Consider the following 22,891-nt stretch of genomic DNA (forward strand, 5'->3'; position numbering starts at 1 on the left):
GCAGACACGCTGCTTTCCGGTCGGCAGCACTGTTCGGTCCAGGGCAGGAGCACCTTCACAACGGTATTAGCTGTCCGGGAGGTTCTGGAGCGGTGCAAGGCTGAAGGCTGGGGAAAGTATTTGCTGACATTGGATCAGGCCAAGGCTTTTGATCGGGTTAGTCATGAGTACCTTTGGCATCTTCTTGACAGGTATGGCCTGGAGGGGGGGGTTCATTGGCTGGCTCAAGACATTGTATAGAGAGGCGGAGAGCTTCATGCTGGTGAACGGTTGGATTGGGCAGCCCTTTGGGGTTGGCTCTGGGGTGCGCCAGGGATGCCCGCTGAGTCCTCTGCTCTACGTCTTTGCGGTCGACCCCTTCGTAAGGAGGCTGGACTGTGGAGCGTTGTGCGGGGTGCCGGTGGGTGTTGCTGGTGAGCCGCCCCTGAGGGTCATTGCCAACGCTGATGACGTTTCTGTCTTTGTCTCTGGGGCTGTGGAGGTGCAGGTGGTTGTCTCAGAGATAGAGCAGTATTCCGAGGCATCGGGGTCCAAGATCAATCAAGACAAGTCTGAAGTCCTTTGGTTAGGTGTGGAGGGCGAGGGCTTTGTGCTCCCGGACGCTTTCCCTGTGCCTCAGCAGTCCGTCAAAGTATTAGGCATTGAATTTGGCCCGGCCGATTATGGCAAATCGAATTGGGAGGCCAGGCTGACCAATGCCGAAGTCAAGGTGAAATGCTGGAAGGGGTGGCGGCTCTCCTTGAGGGAAAGGGTTGATCTGATCAAAACTTACCTGATCCCCATATTTTTGTATGTCAGCACAGTTTGCATCTTGCCAGAGTCTCTTTATACGAGGATCTACAGTTGCTTTTTCCAGCTGTTATGGGGAAGCAGACTGAACCTTGTGAAGCAAGATGTGATTTACCTATCCAGGAGGAAGGGTGGCTTAGGTATGGTCAACCCGGTAGTCTTCTTCTCTCTGGTGTTTTTGAAGCACAATTTTGGTAACATGCTGGCAGAGAAACCTCCTGCATGGGTAAGTCTCTTCCGGAACTGGTTTAGGCCTTTTCTGAGTTGCTGGGAGAGTGGTGGGCTAGTGAAAAGCCTGAAGGTTAAGCATGGTGAGCTCCCAACTTATGTTGCCCCGAGCCTGAAAATACTTAGGCGGCGGAGGATATTAAGTCCCTCCCTAGGAAGCTCCTGGGCGAGAGGATTGTGTCCGTTGTTTGTCATGCGCCGCTGGCCTTGAGGGATTGCCCCGGCCATATTATGCGGGAGGGCTTACACTTATTGAATTCTGAGCGGATTCCCTTCAAGTTTAGGGACTAGGCCTGGCTCGGTTTTCACAGCAGACTCTTCGTGAGGGGAAACTTGAAGTACCTCTCTCTAGATGACCGCGGTTGTCCGAGAGAGGAGTGTCGGGGTGAAGTGGAAACTATGGACCACTTCCTGCTTCAGTGTCCCTTCAATGTTGAGGTCTACAAAGAGGTGGGGAGTGCTCTGGGTGTTCCTTTCTTGCACTGCATGTCTTATGCAGAGTGGGTATATGGAGCATTGCAAGATCGCCGGGGTTTTGATTTGGACACTCTTTATTTAGTTAGCCTAGTTGTCCGGTATTTCACGTGGAATGCACGGTGCCAAGTGTCCATACGGAAGAAAGTCCTTCCTGTCCCGGAGGTGGTGCGCGGCATTCTTGGTGAGGTGGGGAAAGTTTGGGGTCTTGAGAAAGACAGGTGGCGGCGAGGGGTCTGGATAAAGGCGTGGAGGAATATCAGGCCTGTAGTTGCCGCCTGTTGATCTCTGGGTGTTGGTAAACTATCCTGTTTTCTTTCTCCTTCCACCCTCCCTTAGATTTTCAGAGATGTTTTTTTTTGAAGAAAGGCTACATGGACCCGAAGATCTATGTTCCTCAGTCTAAGTAATGTTGTTTTGTGTGATATTTTGTACAGTGTTTGACTATAGGCCATGTAGGCTACATATGCTATTGTATTCGGCCATAAGTGCTTTCTTATTAGGCCGTAAAGGCCATATATGCAGATTTATTGGGTCATAAAGGCCACGTTTTGTTTTCTAGGCCATAACAGCCGTAAATGCAAATCTTTGTTTCCGGCTGTAAGGGCCTTGCGTACATATTGCTTCAGCCATAAGGACTCTAGTATGGCTTTGAAATGTTTACTTTTATGTTTGCACATGATGGAATGTGATGTTGTTATGTTATTTATTTATTTTGTAGAAAATGTTTGTTGGTTGTGCGTTTTTCTAAAATAAAACAATATCTCCCACCACCAGTGCTGAGTCAATTCCTGACAGTACCCCCCCTCAAGGAATGGCCTCAGGACGCTCCAGACAGTCCCTAGTGGGCAAAATGTTCCACCGCCCGGGTCAGGTAACTGGCTGGCTATCTTACTGCCGGAGTCAACCGGCTGGCTGGGTTTCCTGCTGGCAGACTTCTCTTTATGTAGGGGAACCCAGGAAGGCAGGTCGCTGGACACAAGATTTCCAGGAGCAGGCTGGGAATCAGTTATTGGCCAGTTTAGCTGGACATCAGGGGCTGGCACATCGGGCTGCGCAGTGGGCGGAGGCACGCCAGGTTGCGCAGCGGGCGGAGGCACGCCAGGCCGGCAGCAGGCAGAGGCACACCAGGCCCGGCAGTGGGCACTGAGTCATCTGGCAGAACAGTGGGCACCGAGTCATCTGGCACGACAGTGGGCACCGAGTCATCTGGCAGAACAGCGGCATCGGGTCATCAAGCAAGACAGCGGGCACCGAGTCATCTGGCAAGACAGCGGGCACCGGGCCATCTGGCAATACAGTGGGCTCCGAGTCATCTGGCCGAACAGCGGGCACCAAGTCATCTGGCAAGACAGCGGGCACCGAGTCATCTGGCAAGACAGCGGGCACCGAGTCATCTGGCAAAACAGCGGGCACCGAGTCATCTGGCAAAACAGCGGGCACCGAGTCATCTGGCAAAACAGCGGGCACCGAGTCATCTGGCAAAACAGCGGGCATCGAGTCATCTGGCACGACAGCGGGCACCGAGTCATCTGACAGGACAGCGGGCATCGGGTCATCAAGCAAGACGGCGGGCACCGAGTCATCTGGCAAGACGGCGGGCACCGAGTCATCTGGCAAGACAGCGGGCTCCGAGTCATCTGGCAGAACAGCGGGCATCGGGTCATCAAGCAAGACAGCGGGCACCGAGTCATCTGGCAAGACAGCGGACACCGAGCCATCTGGCAAGACAGCGGGCTCTGAGCCATCTGGCAGAACAGCGTGCATCGGGTCATCAAGCAAGACAGCGGGCACCGAGCCATCTGGCAAGACAGCGGACACCGAGCCATCTGGCAAGACAGCGGGCTCTGAGCCATCTGGCAGAACAGCGTGCATCGGGTCATCTGGCAAGACAGCGGGCATCGGGTTATCTGGCAAGACAGCGGGCACCGAGTCATCTGGCAAGTCAGTGGGCACGGAGTCATCGGGCAGAACAGCAGGCACGGGGTCACCAAGCTCAACAGCGGGCACCGAGTCATCGAGCATGTCAGTGGGCACCGAGTCATCGAGCATCAGGGTATCAGGCTGAACCACGGAAGGCGGGTTCTCAGACGGCAGGCTGACTGGTTTGGATACTGGCAGGATGGTATTGGTTGAAATTTTTTTTCGCTTTTTCCTGGTTTTAGTTACTGGAGCACTGTAAGTAGACGCAGGTCTGTAAACGGATGGAGCAGCTGAAGACAGGGAAGAGCCGGAAGATGGAACAAAGGAGTGAACAGTTGCTACAGAGGACTTCTTTACAGGGTAAAAGGCAGGATAGGTGCAGTGAGTGGGAACAGGGGACTGACAAGTGGTAGGTAGTAGGGTATACTGGGCTGTCACTGGGGGTGCTGTGGGAACTGGAGGAAGAGAGCTTTGAGCAGAGTAATGGATAGAAGCAGGACTGGGTTTTTGTAAGCTGACTGAGGCTGGATGTAACAAATCTGACCATGTCTGCAGTACTGGCTGAACAAAGCTCAGCTTACACAAAGCCCATCTGGTCAAAGACTGCACTGCGTTTATACAATCCCTAAGCACCTGTTGTGAACATGCAGCATAACGCTCCAAGAAGCACTCCGGATCATCCTCTAATAACCATACCGGGGACTCTACCTGGTCTGCACTAAATGGCGGCAAAAAGTCATTCCTTCCCTCAGAGGCACCAGACAAAGCCGAATCAATGGTTGCACCTCAGAGAATTCTGTGCCCTGATCTACTAGGCAATGAGCGATCCGTATGCATTCTAGCAGCTGATCCCGGGTATACTCCTGCAGAGTCTCATAGGCATAATCTCTGTCATCAAAGACTAGCAGACACAAATATACAACATCCTCAGGATGCATCCTTCACAACAAGCCAAGATGGCTTCCCTGTGCAGCCACTTCTGGTCAGGAATGGCCTTGGTGTTCTGTTAGGGCTCCGGGTGTGACCAGAAATGTGTGGACTGACACAGGGAAGTAGCAGGCTTCAGGAACACAAGTGTAGTCAGGGCTGGAGAGGTGGAATGGTCAGGCAGGCCGTTAGGTACTGTCAGGCACCGCCGGGCGGGATCTCTAGTGACCCACAGAACGGGATTCCCCAGGGCGCGGAGTCTAAGCCCCAGTCTGCCTTTTCACCAGAGCCCCTGATGGTGGGGATGGACTTGGCGCAGGACTGAGACCAGGTCGTGGCCCCTGAGTGCACCCAACTGTGGTAGAGGGGTCCACCGAGGGTATGTACCATGGGAAAGCCTGATGTGAAGAGGCTGGCAGACCTGGTAACAGGGATAGATCCGTGTGGGATGGATGGATGGATCGTCTGGGTAGCGTCAGGCGTAGTCAGGCAGGCCAGGTCAGCAACGTGCGGGCAGCGAGGTACCGGAGGAGCAGGCAGAGAATAGCCAGGGTCACAAGCCGGGTTCAGTAACTCACGGGCAGCGCGGTACAGAGGGTCAGGCAGAGAATGGTCAGGGTCACAAGCCAGGGATCAAGCAGGAGAAGTCAGCAGAGGTCAGGATCAGGCAGGGTCGGCAACAAATCAGATAGTCAGCAGCACAGGAACACAGGATACCAGGTACAGGGGCTCATGGGAAACAATTACACCAAGGCCCTGATCACAGGCCTGGTCATTCCTTAAATACACCTTTTGCAATCAGCCCCAGGTGTTGGCTGACTGCAGAAGTGAGCTTCTGGCTGCTGAGAGCACCCGCTGGTCAGCCCTGGTACTGCAGCCCACACGGCAGGTGAGTCCCACCACCAGTGCTGAGTCCATTCCTGGTCCCGATCCTCTCCTCCTTCCTGGTCCTGATCCTCTCCTCCTTCTTGGTCCCGATCCTCGCCTCCTTCCAGTGATGTCACTTCTGCCCGTGCGATCCACGTGGGTTCCGGTGCACTTCCTCATATACACAGGGCATCCCGGCTCCGTTCTCCCATCTTCCAGCCCAGATGACAGCGGCAGACCCTGCTAAAGGAGTGAGCTAAGGACCTACTAATCTGATACGTCTGAAGTTTGTAGTCATCTTGTGAGTGTTTTAACCTCTTTAACCCCTCCCCCTCCAGAGGATCCCCCTCTCCTGACCACGCCATTTTTTGCATTACAGCGCTGCATTACTTTAACTGACAATTGCGCGGTCATGCAACGCTGCACACAAATTAAATTTACATCCTTTTTTTCCCACGAATTGAGCTTTCTTTTGGTGGCATTTGATCACCTGTACGGTTTTTATTTTTTGCGCTATAAGCAAAAAAAAGACCAACAATTTTGAGGAAAAAAACAAGATTTTGGACATTTTGCTATTAAACCTGTCCTGTAAAAAAATCAAATTTTGTCATAAATTTCGGCCAAAATGTATTCTGCTCCGTGTCTTTGCTAAAAAAAATCCCAATACATGTAAATTAATTGGCTTACATGAAAGTTATAGCGTTCACAAATGGAGGTATAGATGAGATTTTTTTTTCTACTAGTAATGGCGACAATCAGCGACTTTTAGCGAGACTGCGGCGGCTATTCTGACACTGGGGGGGGAACTGACTGTCACTGACATATCCAGTGACACCAATGCAGTGATCAGTGCTAATAAAAAGCATTGACACTGTACTAATGGCACTGGGCAGGAAGGAGTTAACATGAGGGGCGATCAAAGGGTTAACTGTGTGCTGGGAGTGTATTACTAGGAGGCGGTGGTGTGTGCTTCACTGTAATCACACTGCTCTGGATGGCTGTGCTGTGCAGTGTGCCTGAGCTGACAGGGAGGAAGATTGTTTGTAAACAAAACAAAATTCCTACCCGTCGAAGATGCTTGGTAATCACTGGGTGCCGGCCAGGACCCGGTGATTGACAGTCGCGGGCGCGAATGGCTCGCGCTCGCCCCCTACCAGGAAGTGAGAAATCACGTATATATATTACTTTCTTTCTTTATTTATTTCAGGTACTTGTATAGCGCTGTCAATTTATGCAGCACTTTTACATATATATTGTACATTCACATCAGTCCCTAACCCTCAAGGGGCGTACAATCTAAGGTCCCTAACTCACATTCATATACAAGGGGCAATTTAGACAGGATCCAATTAACCTACCAGCATGTCTTTGGAGTGTGGGAGGAAACCGGAGTATCCAGAGGAAACCAACGCAGATAGAGATATATATATATATATATATATATATATATATATATATATGTGATTCTGCACACAGATGCCGCCCTGGATTTTTGGATTTTGGATTTTTTGTATGTTGTGGAATTCTGGGCCTTAAAAGGACTTTGTCAGAGTAATTAGGACTTATAAGGACTCCCTTACATATTGTTTGCATTACCATTGGTCCTAGTTAACTGCCAGATCATACTGTTCTCTTTGTGGGGGGAAGCCCCCTGCACCAAAGCACCCCTCCATGTTGAGGGCATGTGTCCTCCTGGTGTGGTTTGGGGGGGAGTGTCAATCACCCCCCCCCCCCCTTTCCTGACCTGCTGGGCTGCAGGCTCTGATAAGGGTCTGGTACGGATTTGGGGGATACCTCAAGTCATTTATTTTTTTAATTATCTGTACCATCCTGACATTTGGGGGATATCTGTACCATCCTGACATTTGGGGGATATCTGTACTGTCCTGACATTTGGGGGATATCTTTACTGTTCTGACATTTGGGGGATATCTGTACTGTCCTAACTTTTGGGGAATATCCGTACTGTCCTGACATTTGGAGGATATCTGTACTATTCTGACATTTGGGGGATATCTTTACTGTTCTGACATTTGGGGGATATCCGTACTGTCCTGACATTTGGGGGATATCTGTCCTGTCCTGACATTTGGGGGATATCTGTACCGTCCTGACATTTGGGGGATATCTGTACCGTCCTGACATTTGGGGGATATCTGTACTGTCCTGACATTTGGGGGATATCTGTACCGTCCTGACATTTGGGGGATATCTGTACTGTCCTGACTTTTGGGGGATATCTGTACCGTTCTGACATTTGCGGGATATCTGTCCTGTCCTGACATTTGGGGGATATCTGTCCTGTCCTGACATTTGGGGGATATCTGTACTGTCCTGACATTTGGGGGGATCTGTCCTGTCCTGGCATTTGGGGGATATCTGTACTGTCCTGACATTTGGGGGGATCTGTCCTGTCCTGGCATTTGGGGGATATCTGTACTGTCCTGACATTTGGGGGATATCTGTACTGTCCTGACATTTGGGGGGATCTGTCCTGTCCTGGCATTTGGGGGATATCTGTACTGTTCTGACATTTGGGGGGATCTGTACTGTCCTGACATTTGGGGGATATCTTTACTGTCCTGACATTTGGGGGATCTGTACTGTCCTGACATTTGGGGGGGATCTGTACTGTCCTGACATTTGGGGGATATCTGTACTGTTCTGACATTTGGGGGATATCTGTACTGTTACATCTCGGCCTAAATTTATGAAATTTATGAAGAACAATTATTTATTTGCAAACTTTTATAACAGAAACAAAGAAAACCGTGAGGTTTTTTTTCAAAATGTTTGGTATTTTATTGGTAATTTAGCAAAAAATAAAAACCCCAGCAGTGATTAAATACCACCAAAAGAAAGCTCTAGTTGCGTGAAGAAAATGATAAAATTTTAGTTTGGGTACAGTGTTGTATGACCGCGCAATTGTCATTCAAAGTGTGAGAGCGCTGAAACCTGAAAATTGGCCTGGGAGCAGGAAGGGGGTGACAGTGCCGGTATGGAAGAGGTAATAATAATGATAATAATAATAATGATAATAATAATTTCTGATTTCAGGTAACAATATCTCGATGCTCAGATCCCTGTTTACCCGGCAGCAGAAAAAAGTTTGGCTCTTCCATACATAAATGCTGCTATGAGTGTTCCCCGTGTCCAGAAGGAGAGATATCCAACATTTCCGGTACAGTTTGTATTTGTTAGTAAGTGATTGTTGGACTCGGCAGACTTTACCAATGTAGTTAACCGGTTCCGTGCCGCCCTATAGCAGAAATACTGCTACAGCTCGGAACGGGTGCGCACAATCATGTACTGTATATATATGTGATTTCACTGTTCCAGGTAGCACCGCCATTCGCAGCCTTGGCTGTCAATCACTGGGTCCCGGTCGGTGATTACTTGCTGGCACCCGGTGATCACCGAGTATCTCCGACAGGAGAGAGACCTGTGTATAGACAACACGGATCTCTCGCCTGTCAGCTCCTGCACACTGCTTTGTATGGCTCTGCATAGCAGCATGCTTACAGTGAAACACAAACACAGCACACAGGTAACCCTTTGATCGCCCCTCATGTTAACCCCTTCCTGCCCAGTGTCATTAGTACGGTGTCGGTGCTTTTTATTAGCATTGATCACTGTATTGGTGTCACTGGGGATGTCAGTAACACCAAGTCAGTCCCCCCCCCCCCCCCAGTGTCAGAATGCCTGTCACAGTCCCACTATAAGTCACTGATCGCCTCCATTACTAGTAAAAAAAAAAAAGAATTCTAGTATATATCCCGCTATTTGTAAACGCTATAACTTTCACGTAAACCAATTCATTTACATGGATTGGATTTTTTTTTTAGCAAAGACACGGAGCAGGATACATTTTGGCCTAAATTTATGACGAAATTAGATTTTTAAAAATTTTTTACTGGACATGTTTTATAGTAAAAAGTCCAAAATATAGGTTTTTTCCTGAAAATTTTTTTGTTTATAGCGCAAAAATTTAAAGACGTACAGACGATCAGATACACCCGGCACACCATCCCACCGATGGGTCCCAACACACCATCCCACCGATGGGTCCCAACACACCATCCCACCGATGGGTCCCAACACACCATCCCACCGATGGGTCCCAACACACCATCTCACCGATGGGTCCCAACACACCATCCCACCGATGAGTCCCAACCATTCGTTTTAGCTTAAAAGTATGTGCCGCCTCCAAAGACCAACAACCGCCCCGGAGCCAGAACACACCGAGAATAAAAAAAAAACACCCACACACACCCCCAGGGAGGGTGGGAGGAAAGTTCGCTCTAATGATGTCGTATCCTGGACTGAATAGGATGACACAACCACACCCACAGGTGCTGAAGACCCCACCCTGCACTCCCGTCACCAATCAGATAACCTGCCCATTTTCTAACTCCCACCTACTTTTCTCTTAACCCTTTCTTGTCTTTCCTACCCCCCTCTTAAGTCATGTCTACCCTGCGCTATTTTCTTTTTCTTGCTTTTTGCTACAGGCATCACTTTCCAGTCAATGTTATTACCTCAGCCACTTCTCAACTACTCAACTTAACCTCCTCTTTTAACCTAATACAATGGGCACAAGCCACCACTTACTCCAATGGCAACACCCTCAACCTCGCATTCTATAATTAAGCACTCCCTGTAACCTCGCCAAGATCCCTTTTCCTCTCTCTGACCACAACCTTCTCAGTTTCACACTTTCCCTGTCTCCTACCTCCCATGCCTCCAACCAGCAAACAGTTACCCGCAGGAAACTTGGCCACCTCAACCCTTCCCTTCTTCATCCTGCTACTGACTGCCTTTATGATAAAATGGCTCCCCTGTCCTTCCCAGACCTGGGCACTTCTGACTACAACAACATTCTGTCATCCTTCCTGGACACGCTCCTCTCACTACACGCAGAACCAGGCCTCACCTGTCACAACCCTGGCAAACAGATGACACCAGAAGTCTCAAGAGATACAGCTGTGCTCTTGAGCAAGTATGGAGTAAAACTAAATCCCTGAAAGACTTCACCCTCTACAAATCCCTCCTTCTCAAATACAGCTCCTACCTCCATACTGCTAAACAAACCTACTACATGAGTCTCATCAAAACCCTCTCATCCAAATCCTGTCAACTCTTTTCTATCTTTAATTCCTTACTTCACCCCACACTGCCTCCAGCCACCAACTTGCATACTGCCCAGGATATTGCCAATCATTTCAATAACAAAATCAACACAATTCATCATGAGATAGCCAGCATCCAGCTTTCTCTCCCAACCAACTCACCAAGTCCAACACCACAGTCAACACTTTCCTCTTTCAACCCCGTTACCACTGAGGAAGTTGTCAAACTCCTTTCCTCTTTCCACCTCACCACCTTTCCCCTGGACCTGGCCTCTCTCAATTACTATGACCACCTTCCTGCTCCATCCTAAACTCTCAAACCCACATCTTCAACCTTTCCCTCTCTTCAAGCACGTTTCCCTCCACGCTCAAACATGTACTGGCCACCCCCATACTTAAAAAATCCTCACTGGACCCCACCTGTTTGAATAAAATAAGACCCATCTCCCTGCTGCCATTTGCCTCCAAGCTTCTTAAATGCCTTATCCACAGTTGTACGAGTTGCTACCTCATTGACAACAACCTTCTCAATCCCCTACAGTTCTGCTTCCTCCCGCAATGTTCCACTGAAAATGCTCTATTAAAACTCACCAATGACCTGCTAACTGCTAAAACTAACGGCCATACTCATACTCTTAGACCTTTCTGCTGCCTTTGACACAGTTGACCACCCACTCGTCCTGAACAAACTCCACTCCCTTGGCCTCCATGACTCTGCTTTTCCTAGGTATTCTGGTACCTATCTCTGTGCACTTTTAGTGTCACATACAATACCATCTACTCTGCTCCTCTTCCTCTTTCTGTTGGGGTCCCCCAAGGCTCTGTCCTTGGGCTCCTCCTCTTCTCTCTCTATATCTCTTGTATAGGCCAGTTGATAACCTCCCATGGCTTCCAATCCCACCTCTATGCTGATGACACCCAGATCTATCTCTCAACTACTCAATTCACCCCCTCAATCCCCTTACAGATCACAAATTTACTAAGTGACATATCAGTATGGATGTCACACCACTACCTCAAACTCAATCTTTCTAAAACTGAGCTTCTAATAGTTCCTCCTTCTGTATCCCCTCCCCATGACTTTACTATTGAGATCAACGGCACAACCAACGGTCCCTCCACACATGCCAGGTGTAATCTTAATGGTGGAAGGTGTAATCCTAGACTCTGATCTCTCCTTCATCCCCCACATCCAATATCTGGCTAAATGTTGCCGCCTCAAACACTGGAACATTTTCCAGAATTCGCCCCTTCCTGACTAAAGACACCACACAACAGCTTATTCACTCCTTGATTATTTCCCAACTTGACTACAACTCCCTTCTCACTGGCCTACCCTTACACTGGCTATCCCCCTTCAGTCTGCTATGAACGCTGCTGCCAGACTAATGCACCTTACTAACCAATCCATGACTACTGCCCCTCTGCCTATCTCTTTACTGGCTTCTACTAGCCCAACATATCATTTCAAAATACTAACCACAACATGCAAGGCCATCCACAACATCGCCCTCAGCTACATCACCAACCTCATCTGCAAATATCATCCTCTCCTCCCAAGACCTCCTGCTCTCCAGTTATCTCCTCCTACACTCGCCTCCAGAACTTATCTAGAGCCTCTCCCATAATCTGGAAGATGGCCACCTAAAAGCAAAGTATTTGAATCTCTGCAGCATGACCTCCGACAGGTTCAAGCTGAGTGCCTCAGACTTCTGATAATTTATTTGAAAATTAGATAATTCACCATAACGTCTAAATTCAGCCATCAAGTTGGGAATGGTGACATCCAGTTAACTGCTAAAAAAGAGCAGATCATCTGCATAAGTAGAGACCTTATGGCATTTATGCCCAGTCAAGATATTATGAATGTTCTGTTTACTCCTAACATAGTGTAGAAATGGTTCACACATTAAAAGGAAAATGAGGGGTGAAAAGGCACAACCGTGTCTTGTACCATTTGTAACAGGGAAAGGAAACAAGAGCAATCCATTAGCACCTGTGCTGTGACTCAGTCCACATTCTCATAGCCAGACTAAGGCCTATGTCTTCCAGTGTGACCCTGATGAAGGACAAATTCACCCTGTCAAAGGCCTTTTCACATCAGTAGAACGAAAGAGAGTTGGAGTAGTCCCTGGCAGGACAGAATGTATAACATTAAGTCTTCGGATCATACCATCACATGCCTCTCTGTCTGGCATAAAGCCCACCCGGTCATAATGGATAATGTTATTAAGATAAGGAATCAGATGGGTAGCTAAGATTTTAGTGAATAGTTTCGGATCAAGCTTGAGCAGAGAAATAGGCCTTTAGTTGGCGCATCGAGTGGGATCTTTCCTTTCTTTGGTGATCACTGAGATATGGGCTGGTAATGTTTCTGGGTGTACAGTGTGTTCATGAGAAAGGGTATTGAGCAGGTTTTTCCTGAAAGCACTTTTACTAGGCCAGGAAGAAGCCATCTGAGTCTGGTGCTTACAGATACAGATAATTTATTGGTTGAGCAAGGCTATAGATTGTTTCCAGAAGGCATTCTGGAGCTCCGACCATAATCCAGAATCCTCTCTCTGAGTATATCACCAAGCACATTTATTTATTCTGGGCTGGAGTGACAACGTATAAGGAAGCAAAATACTCCCTAAATGCTTACGCTATCTCAGAGGGCATGAACAGGTGGGTTACTCTAGTGGCGTACTACCAGTAGATATGTTTGGATTTGTCTAAGCACTCTAACAAGAGATTGACCACATTGGTTTCCATATTTGTAGAAATTATGTCTGCATTTAACAAGAGTGGCTTTAGCGTTATCTTGAACTCAAATATACTCAAAGGATAAGTTCACCTTTTGTAGCATGTTACATGTCACACCTATTTTCAGGGTGCAACATGTAGTATGTAATGAACGGACCGCCCCCCTCCACTAGCTCTAACAATTTAAAAAAAAATGCGGGCTCTGTATACCCGGCCATGTCACTCATTCACAGTATTCTGTGCATATGAAAAAACTACAAGTTCCGACAGCCTTTGTGACCATCGGCTTGTAGTTTTGAAAGCTTGAAAGCTTTTGGCCCAGGGGGCAAGTACAACCCAGAAGCCCATGGCGCAGTGACTTGGCCCCCTCCCACTTTCCCTCTTCGCTGCCTCCTCCTGCCCCCCATCCCAGGCTGAAGTTCTCCTTCAGGTACTCTCTGCTCACCCGGTGGGATGGGTTGGACAGCGCCTGGTTCAACTGGCATCAACTCCAGGTTCCCAAACTGGCCAGAAGGGGCTGCAGGAGGAACTCAGGGCAGCTTGGTTGGGGCTGGACAGAGAAGGAGAGCCTCCGGTAAAGCACAGAGCTGGCCAGAAACAGCATACACCATCCATGTCAGGGGGTAGCCTGCGGCTGAGCTCACTCGGCCATGTTGTGGACATGCCCAGAGAATGTTAAATTTATTGTCAAACTTTGACAAACTGAATTCTTGAAGTGTATATCATAGCAAAAAACATGTGCAGGACATGAACATTTCTCAGCATTTTGTCCTTTTTAAAGGCCCAACAGTAAATTATCTGTTGACCTGCTAGAAATGCTCTGACTTCTTAAGTCCTATTGTGGGCTGACAATACCCAGCACTTTTGTGGACTTAATGGTGTCAGCTCTGTCCAGTTCTCTTTTGCTAATCTACTGAAAGAATCCTCTATCCTGTTCTCTGCAAAATAAAGATTAATCAGTTTGTAGTCTTCAGATAAGAACTAGGAGGGCTAATTAGACTGTGCTGAGATAACTAAAGGCTTCTCCTGCTGCCCTCTCCTATGGTGGTCTCCACTGGACTCACTCACCCAGACCTAGTGGATGGAAAGGAGGTGGAGTTGCATTCCTTCTATCCCCACAGAACACCTTGGACTTGGCTACCCTACTTTCTCTCCTCTGAATTACACATTATCATTCTTGGTGACTTTACCATCCCTGTTAGTGTTAACAGCCTGGCTACAGCTCAACTTCTCAACTTATCCTCATCTTGTGACCTAACACAATGGACCTTCACTCTGATGGTAATATGCTTGGCCTTGTATAACCCCATCTCTGCACTCCTGGCAACTTCACCAACACCTCCTGTCCTTTCTCTGATCACAACCTCATCAGTTTCACAGTATACTTGTTTTCAACCACCTATCCCCCCAAGCAGCAAATGATTACTTGTAGAAACCTTCACCCTTCTCTTTTCTATTCTGCTACTGACCACCTCTATGACAAAATCTCTCCCATTTCCTGTCCTAACCCGGCCACCTCTGTCTACAACAGTTCACTCTCATCTTCAGTGGATGCACTTGATCCTCTAACTAATGAAATGACTAATGAAACCACCAAGCTACTCATTCACTCCCTTATTATATCTTGCCTTGACTTCTCATATACCGATCTCTCCATAGGCTATTCCCTCTCCAGTCTATCATGAATGCTGCTGCCAGGATCAACTTCCTTACCAACTGCTCAATGTTTGGCACCCCTCTCTGCCAATCCCTCCACTGGCTTCCGATTGCCCAGTGAATTAAATTCAAAATGCTAACAACAACAACAACATACAAAGCTATTCACAACTCTACCCCCAGCTACATCACCAGTCTTGTATACAGATATCTCCCAAACCATCCTCTCCTCTCCCATCCTCTGGAATTCTTGACCTCAATCTGTCTGGCTATCCCCTACTCTAGATGCCTTTAGGTGATCCCTGAAAACTCATCTGTTCAGGGAGGCAAAAAATTGCAGAACAAACCTCCAAAAACTTTTCAAATATATGAATAGTAGAAAGGTCCAGTCCAAGCATGTAGGCCCTTTACAGAATCATCTAGAGGGGGTGACTGGGGACAAAGAGAAGGCCAATGTATGAAATCCCTTCTTCAGCTCTGTGTATACAAAGGAGCATGGGGGGGCTCTTGTCCATAATGGGGGGTGGTACTGACACAGCCCCAGATGATCCACATTGGCTCACAATGATCCAAAAATATTTAGACAGAATAAAGGTGAATAAAGCCCCTGGACCGGATGGCATACACCCACGGGGACTTAAAGAATTGAGCTCTGTCATTTCACAGCCATTGTTTCTCATTTTTAGGGCCTCTTTAATGACTAACATAGTACCCCTGGATTGGCGTAAGGCCAATGTGGGGCCAATATTTAAAAAGGGGGTCAAAATCTTTACCAAGTAATTATAGACCTGTTAGTGTAACTTCTATAGTTGGGAAGATACTGGAGAGTTTAATAAAAGACACATAGATGAGTTCTTGCTGGAAAAAATATTTTAAGCAACAGACAACATGGATTCATGAAAGACAGAAGTTGTCAAACAAATCTGATTTCTTTTTATGAGGAGGTGAGAAAAACCTTGGACAGAGGGGTGACGGTGGATGTGGTAAACATGGACAGAGGGGTGGTTGTGGACGTGGTATACTCAGACTGAGGGGTGACAGTGGACGTGGTATACTCGGACAGAGAGGTGGCGGTGGATGTGGTATACTTGGATTTTGTAAAAGAGTTCCCCACACACGGCTAATGTGTAAGGTAAAGTCTACGGGCTGGAAAAATCAGAATGTAAATGGATAGAAAACTGGCTAAAAGATGGTATTCAGAGAGTAGCGGTTAATGATTCATACTCTGAATGGCCTAGGGTTGTAAGTGTTATTAGTGGGGTACCCCGAGGTTCAGTGTTATTAGTGGGGGATCCCAAGGTTCAGTGTTATTAGTGGGGTACCCCAAGGTTCAGTGTTATTAGTGGGGGACCCCAAGGTTCAGTGTTATTAGTGGGGTACCCCGAGGTTCAGCGTGATTAGTGGGGTACTCCAAGGTTCAGTGTTATTAGTGGGGTACCCCAAGGTTCAGTGTTATTAGTGGGGTACCCCAAGGTACAGTGTGATTAGTGGGGTACCCCAAGGTTCAGTGTTGGGACCCTTACTTTTTAATATATTTATAAACAATATAGGATTTGGGATTATAAATCCCATTTCAGTGTTTGCAGATGACACCAAGCTGTGCCGGGAATAACGTCCTTACAGGATGTCTCCAACTTACAAGCCGACCTCAATGCTCTGTGTAATTGGGGGACTATGGGGCCAATGAGGTTTAATGTTGATAAATGTAAGATTCTGCACTTGGGGGCTAAGAATATGCATCATACATACTAGGGGGGTACAACTGGGGGGTAAATGGTGGAGAAGGATCTTTGGGGGTCAATGGTGGAGAAGGATCTGGGGGGTCAATGATGGAGAAGGATTTAGGGGTTCTGGTAGATCACAAGCTTAATAATGGCATGCAAGCTGCGGGTTCTAAAGCGAGCAAAATCCTCTCTTGTATTATTATCATTATTAACACCTCAACTAGAATATGCAGTTCAGTTTTGGGCACCAATTCACAAAAAGAACATTGGGGAACTGGAGGAAAAAAAAGCAAAGGGAAACCACACTGATACGAGGCATGGAGGAGCTCAGCTACGAGGAAAGATTAGAGGAACTGAATGTATTCTCTACTTAAAAAAGGAGATTAAGGGGGATATGATCACCATGTATAATACATAAGGGGGGATATGATCTCCATGTATAATACATAAGGGGGGATATGATCACCATGTATTATACATAAGGGGGGATATGATCTCCATGTATAATACATAAGGGGGGATATGATCTCCATGTATAATACATAAGGGGGATATGATCTCCATGTATAATACATAAGGGGGGATATGATCTCCATGTATAATACATAAGGGGGGATATGATCTCCATGTATAATACATAAGGGGGGATATGATCTCCATGTATAATACATAAGGGGGGATATGATCTCCATGTATAATACATAAGGGGGGGATAGGATCACCATGTATAATACATAAGGGGGGATATGATCTCCATGTATAATACATAAGGGGGATATGATCTCCATGTATAATACATAAGGGAGGATATGATCTCCATGTATAATAAATAAAGGGGGGATATGATCTGCATGTATAATACATAAGGGGGGGGATATCATCTCCATGTATAATACATAAGGGGGATATGATCTCCATGTATAATACATCAGGGGGCTATGATCTCCATGTATAATACATAAGGGGGGGATATGATCTGCATGTATAATACATAAGGGGGGGGATATCATCTCCATGTATAATACATAAGGGGGGGGATATCATCTCCATGTATAATACATAAGGGGGGGGATATGATCTCCATGTATAATACATAAGGGGGATATGATCTCCATGTATAATACATAAGGGGGATATGATCTCCATGTATAATACATAAAGGGGGGATATGATCTGCATGTATAATACATAAGGGGGGGGGGATATGATCTCCATGTATAATACATAAGGGGGGGGGATATGATCTCCATGTATAATACATAAGGGGGGGTATGATCTCCATGTATAATACATAAGGGGGCTATGATCTCCATGTATAATACATAAGGGGGATATGATCTCCATGTATAATACATAAGGGGGGGTATGATCACCATGTATAATACATAAGGGGGATATGATCACCATGAATAATACATAAGGGGGGATATGATCACCATATATAATACATAAGGGGGGTATGATCTCCATGTATAATACATAATGGGGGATATGATCTCCATGTAATATACATAAGGGGGGATATGATCTCCATGTATAATACATAAGGGGGGATATGATCTCCATGTATAATACATAAGGGGGATATGATCTCCATGTATGATACATAAGGGGGATATGATCTTCATGTATAATACATAAGGGGGGATATGACCTCCATGTATAATACATAAGGGGGGATATGATCTCCATGTATAATACATAAGGGGGGATATGATCTCCATGTATAATACATAAGGGGGGATATGATCTCCATGTATAATACATAAGGGGGGATATGATCTCCATGTATAATACATAAGGGGGATATGAACTCCATGTATAATACATAAGGGGGATATGATCTCCATGTATAATACATAAGGGGGGATATGATCTCCATGTATAATACATAAGGGGGGATATGATCTCCATGTATAATACATAAGGGGGGATATGATCTCCATGTATAATACATAAGTGGGATATGATCTCCATGTATAATACATAAGGGGGGATATAATCTCCATGTATAATACATAAGGGGGGGGGGGAATATGATCACCATATATAATACATAAGGGGGGGGGAATATGATCACCATATATAATACATAAGGGGGGGATATGATCACCATGTATAATACATAAGGGGGATATAATCTCCATGTATAATACATATGGGGGGATATGATCTCCATGTATAATACATAAGGGGGGGATATGATCACCATGTATAATACATAAGGGGGGATATGTGTCAAGGTCCTATCTTTTCCCAGAGGTTATGTTACTCCATGTGCTGGCATCCATCTTGGATTTCTGCTGAGCATGGTGGGAGTCTTTTATGCCTTCAGGTCTCTGAGGTCCATCCCCCAGAGGGGTGTGGCTGAGTACATATAAGCCTGTGATCCGCACATGCTCTTTGCACTTGTGTCTTGTGTCTTTGTCTTGCTACAGCTCTGTGTATACTCTCGTGACTCTTCTGGTATTTGACTCGGCTTGTGACTAAGACCATTCTCTGTGTTTTCCTTTGATCTGACCTTCCGTTGCTGAACCCGGCCCGTGACCTGTTATTCTCTGTCTACTGTTCTGTACCGTTTTGTCCCGTTGTTGTCGACCCAGCTTGCCTGACTACGCTATTGTCATTCTCACCAGCTACACGCCATTGGCGGCGGCCATTACCGCAGCCGGGGTGTCTCGGAGGCCGCGACCTGGTTCCTGGCTGCGTCAAGTCCATCCCCACCATCAGGGGCCCTGGTGAAGGGCAGCCTGGGACTTAGACTCTGCGCCCTGAGGGACTTCGGTCTGTTGGTGGTGGTTGTCGTCAGCCAGTTACCCTACCACTAGGCCTACCTGTCCGTTCCACAGCCCTGCCCTGACATTAGACAAGTGCCATGAACCCTGACGGTGCAGGAACGCCTTCGCTTCCAATGTTGGTCGCCAGACTGGATCAACAGGATCTCCTGTTGGATCAGTTCGCTCAGGCGTTGCAAACTCTGCTTGCACGCACCGCGCACCTTACTCCTGGTGTTATTAGGCCGGTTGTCACTCCGGTGGTCATTCCCGCTGCTGTTCCGCTTGTTGCGCCCATTGCCGCGGCTGCTGCGGCACCCGCGGAGCCCAGTGGTATGACTGGTTCAGCCCCTCTTCCACAGTGCTTTGGGGGTGAGCCAAGTCAGTGTCGTGGGTTTCTCAACCAGGTGGGGATTTACTTCGAATTAATACCCCACGCTTTTCCGACTGAGAGGTCAAAGGTGGGTTTCCTAATATCGCTACTCTCAGACAAGGCCTTGGCCTGGGCGAATCCCTTATGGGAGAGGAATGACCCAGTGATTCACGAGTTTTCCGGTTTTGTCGATGCCTTCTGTAGGGTATTCGATGTACCGGCTCGCTCCGCCTCAGCTGCCAAGCTGCTCATGTCTATGCATCAGTGTTCACGGACCGTTGCCGAGTATGCCATAGAGTTTCGTACCCTGGCAACAGAGGTGGGTTGGAACAATGAGGCTCTGGTGGCTGCGTTTTCTCAGGGTCTTTCTGATGCATTGAAGGACGAGATCGCAGCCAAGGAATTGCCTGTGGAACTGGAAGCACTAATTTCCTTCCTGATCCTGATTGACACCAGGCTCAGGGAGAGGCCTTCACTCAAGGAACGCCTGCGGAGGCCTTCCAATCGACTGGCACCTGCGTTTTCTGTCCCTCCCGTTCCTCCCTCTCCTCCCACGCCTCCTGGGGATGGATTGTCTGGTGGTGAGCCCATGCAGCTGGGGTTTGCTCGCCTTTCCGAGGGAGAGCGGGCCGCTCGGCGTCGGGAGGGTCGCTGCCTGTACTGTGGCCTTGGTGGGCACTTTCGGCAGTCCTGTCCGGTCCGTCCGGGAAATGCTCGCACCTGAGATCCTGTCGGGGACAGATCTTGGATGGAGTCTCCTCGTCCCCGGCGTTCCGCAGAGATAAGCCACTGATCACCGTTGTCCTCTCTTGGGCGGAGGGCTCGGTGACGGCCCAGGCATTGGTAGATTCTGGGGCCGGCGGGTTGTTTATGGACAGCTCGTTTGCTCCCCAGCACTCCATTCCCCTGCAACCACCGCAGGTTACCCACGAGACTATGCCAGTTGAAGTAGCTATTGGGGCTGTTCACAGGGAGTTGGTCTGTTTCCAGGTGATTTCTTCTCCGCACTATTCGGTGGTTTTGGGGTATCCCTGGCTCCAGATGCACAATCCAACCTTCAATTGGCAAACAGCCGAGATTCTCTCATGGTCTCCACAGTGTGGGGCCGGGTGCATCCATGGGCCGGTTAAGGTGTTGTGTGCCTCCTCGGACTCTGCGTTGCCCACTTATTATGGGGAGTACCAGGATGTGCTTGATAAGGTACGTGCTGGTACCTTACCGCCGCATCGTCCTTACGACTGCGCCATATCCTTGCAACCCGGTGCCACTCCTCCGCGTGGCAGGGTGTATCCTCTCTCGGTTGCGAAGAATAAGGCCATGGAGGAGTACGTTGCGGATGCGCTTTCCCGGGGGCACATTCGTAAGTCTACTTCCCCAGCAGGAGCGGGCTTTTTCTTTGTAAAGAAGAAGGGTGGTGAATTGAGGCCTTGCATTGATTATAGGGGTCTCAATCGAATCACCACTAAGAATGCCTACCCGATTCCCTTGATTACTGAGTTGTTCGACCGCCTTAAGGGGGCAACAGTCTTTACCAAACTCGACCTTAGGACGGCGTACAATCTCGTACGGATCAAACAGGGGGATGAATGGAAGACCGCGTTTAACACCAGAACCGGTCACTACGAATACCTGTTGATGCCCTTCGGGCTGTGTAACGCGCCCGCAGTTTTTCTGGAATTCATAAATGATGTCCTTCGTGACTTGTTGCAGCAGTGCGTGGTAGTTTACTTGGATGACATCCTGGTTTACTCTGCCTCCATGGAGTCCCATATCCAGGATGTCAAGCAGGTGCTGCAACGATTACGTGAGAACAAACTTTTTTGGAAACTTGAGAAGTGCGAATTCCATCGATCCCAAGTTGCCTTTCTAGGCTACATCATTTCTGCGGAGGGATTCTCCATGGACCCTCAGAAGGTTTCGGCGGTTCTGCAGTGGCCTTGTCCCAATGGTCTTCGGCCCATCCAGCGCTTTTTGGGTTTTGCCAACTACTATCGGAAGTTCATCAGGAACTTCTCCACGCTGGCAAAGCCTCTCTCAGACCTAACCAAGAAGGGCAGTAATCCTCACGAGTGGCCATCCGAGGCCATCGTAGCTTTCGAGGCTCTGAAATCCGCCTTCGCTTCGGCTCCGATATTGTCTCATCCCAATCCTGGATTGCCCTTCGTCCTTGAGGTTGATGCATCCGAGACGGGAGTAGGCGCTCTCCTGTCTCAACGTCAGTCGCCCGATGGACCCCTACTTCCCTGTGGGTTCTACTCCAGGAAGCTCTCCTCTGCAGAGTGCAACTACCAGATTGGAGATAGGGAGTTGTTGGCAATCATTCTGGCTCTCAAGGAATGGAGGCACCTGCTCGAGGGCTCCACGGTTCCGGTCCTCATTCTTACCGATCATAAGAACCTGACTTATCTTTCGGAGGCCAAAAGATTGACACCCCGTCAGGCCAGATGGGCCTTGTTCTTGTCGCGGTTCAACTATGTGGTCTCCTATTTGCCTGGTTCCAAGAATGTCAGGGCTGATGCATTATTGCGGCAATACTCTGAGTTGTCCAGGGAGGACTCTGAGCCAACCTCGGTCATACCTCCGGATCAGATCCTGGCTGCTATTCGCATTCCCCTTGGGGAGCAGATTTTGGCGGCTCAAACTGACGCTCCTCCCGAGAGACCGGAGGGTAGATGTTTTGTACCCGAGGGGTTGCGCACCCGTCTGCTGCGTACCTACCATAACTCCAAAACTGCTGGGCATCCGGGGAGGAACCAGTTGTCTTGGGTCGTCTCTCGGTTGTTCTGGTGGCCAACTCTCCGTGCCGACATCGCCTCTTATGTAGCGGCATGTTCGATCTGTGCACAGAATAAATCTCCACGGCATCTTCCAATGGGTCTTCTGCAACCCATTCCCAATGGGGAGCGTCCTTGGTCACACCTGGGCATGAACTTTATTGTAGACCTCCCTGTGTCTCGGGGTCATACGGTCATTCTCATGGTCGTCGATTGTTTTTCCAAAATGTGCCATTGTATTCCACTCAGGAAATTACCAACAGCGCAAGAACTGGCCACGGTCTTTTCCAGGGAGATTTTTCGCCTGCATGGGTTGCCCAAGGTGATTGTCTCGGACCGCGGGAGTCAGTTCGTGTCCAGATTCTGGCGCGCCTTCTGCTCCCAGTTGGGTATTAGTCTCTCCTTTTCTTCAGCCTACCACCCGCAGTCCAATGGGGCTGCGGAGCGTTCCAATCAGGCCTTAGAACAATTCCTTCGGTGTTATATCTCGGACCATCAGGACGAT

The 22,891-nt window shown here is 48.2% G+C and overlaps 1 protein-coding gene across 2 annotated transcripts in view; it reads left to right on the forward strand.

Annotated features, from left to right (window-relative positions):
- LOC149465140 (vomeronasal type-2 receptor 26-like) overlaps positions 1-22,891 on the forward strand; it is a 97,739-nt gene that overhangs the window by 68,199 nt on the left and 6,649 nt on the right. For both annotated transcript variants that reach the window (XM_089673628.1, XM_089673629.1), the window contains exon 2: positions 8,266-8,389. In XM_089673628.1, the coding sequence (XP_089529754.1) occupies positions 8,266-8,389 (124 nt within the window). The remainder of the gene's footprint in view (positions 1-8,265; positions 8,390-22,891) is intronic.

This window comes from Staurois parvus, unplaced genomic scaffold (assembly GCF_062004578.1).
Source record: "Staurois parvus isolate SC_StPar_1 unplaced genomic scaffold, SC_StPar_1.0 ptg000143l, whole genome shotgun sequence".
Classification (NCBI taxonomy): Eukaryota; Metazoa; Chordata; class Amphibia; order Anura; family Ranidae; genus Staurois; species Staurois parvus.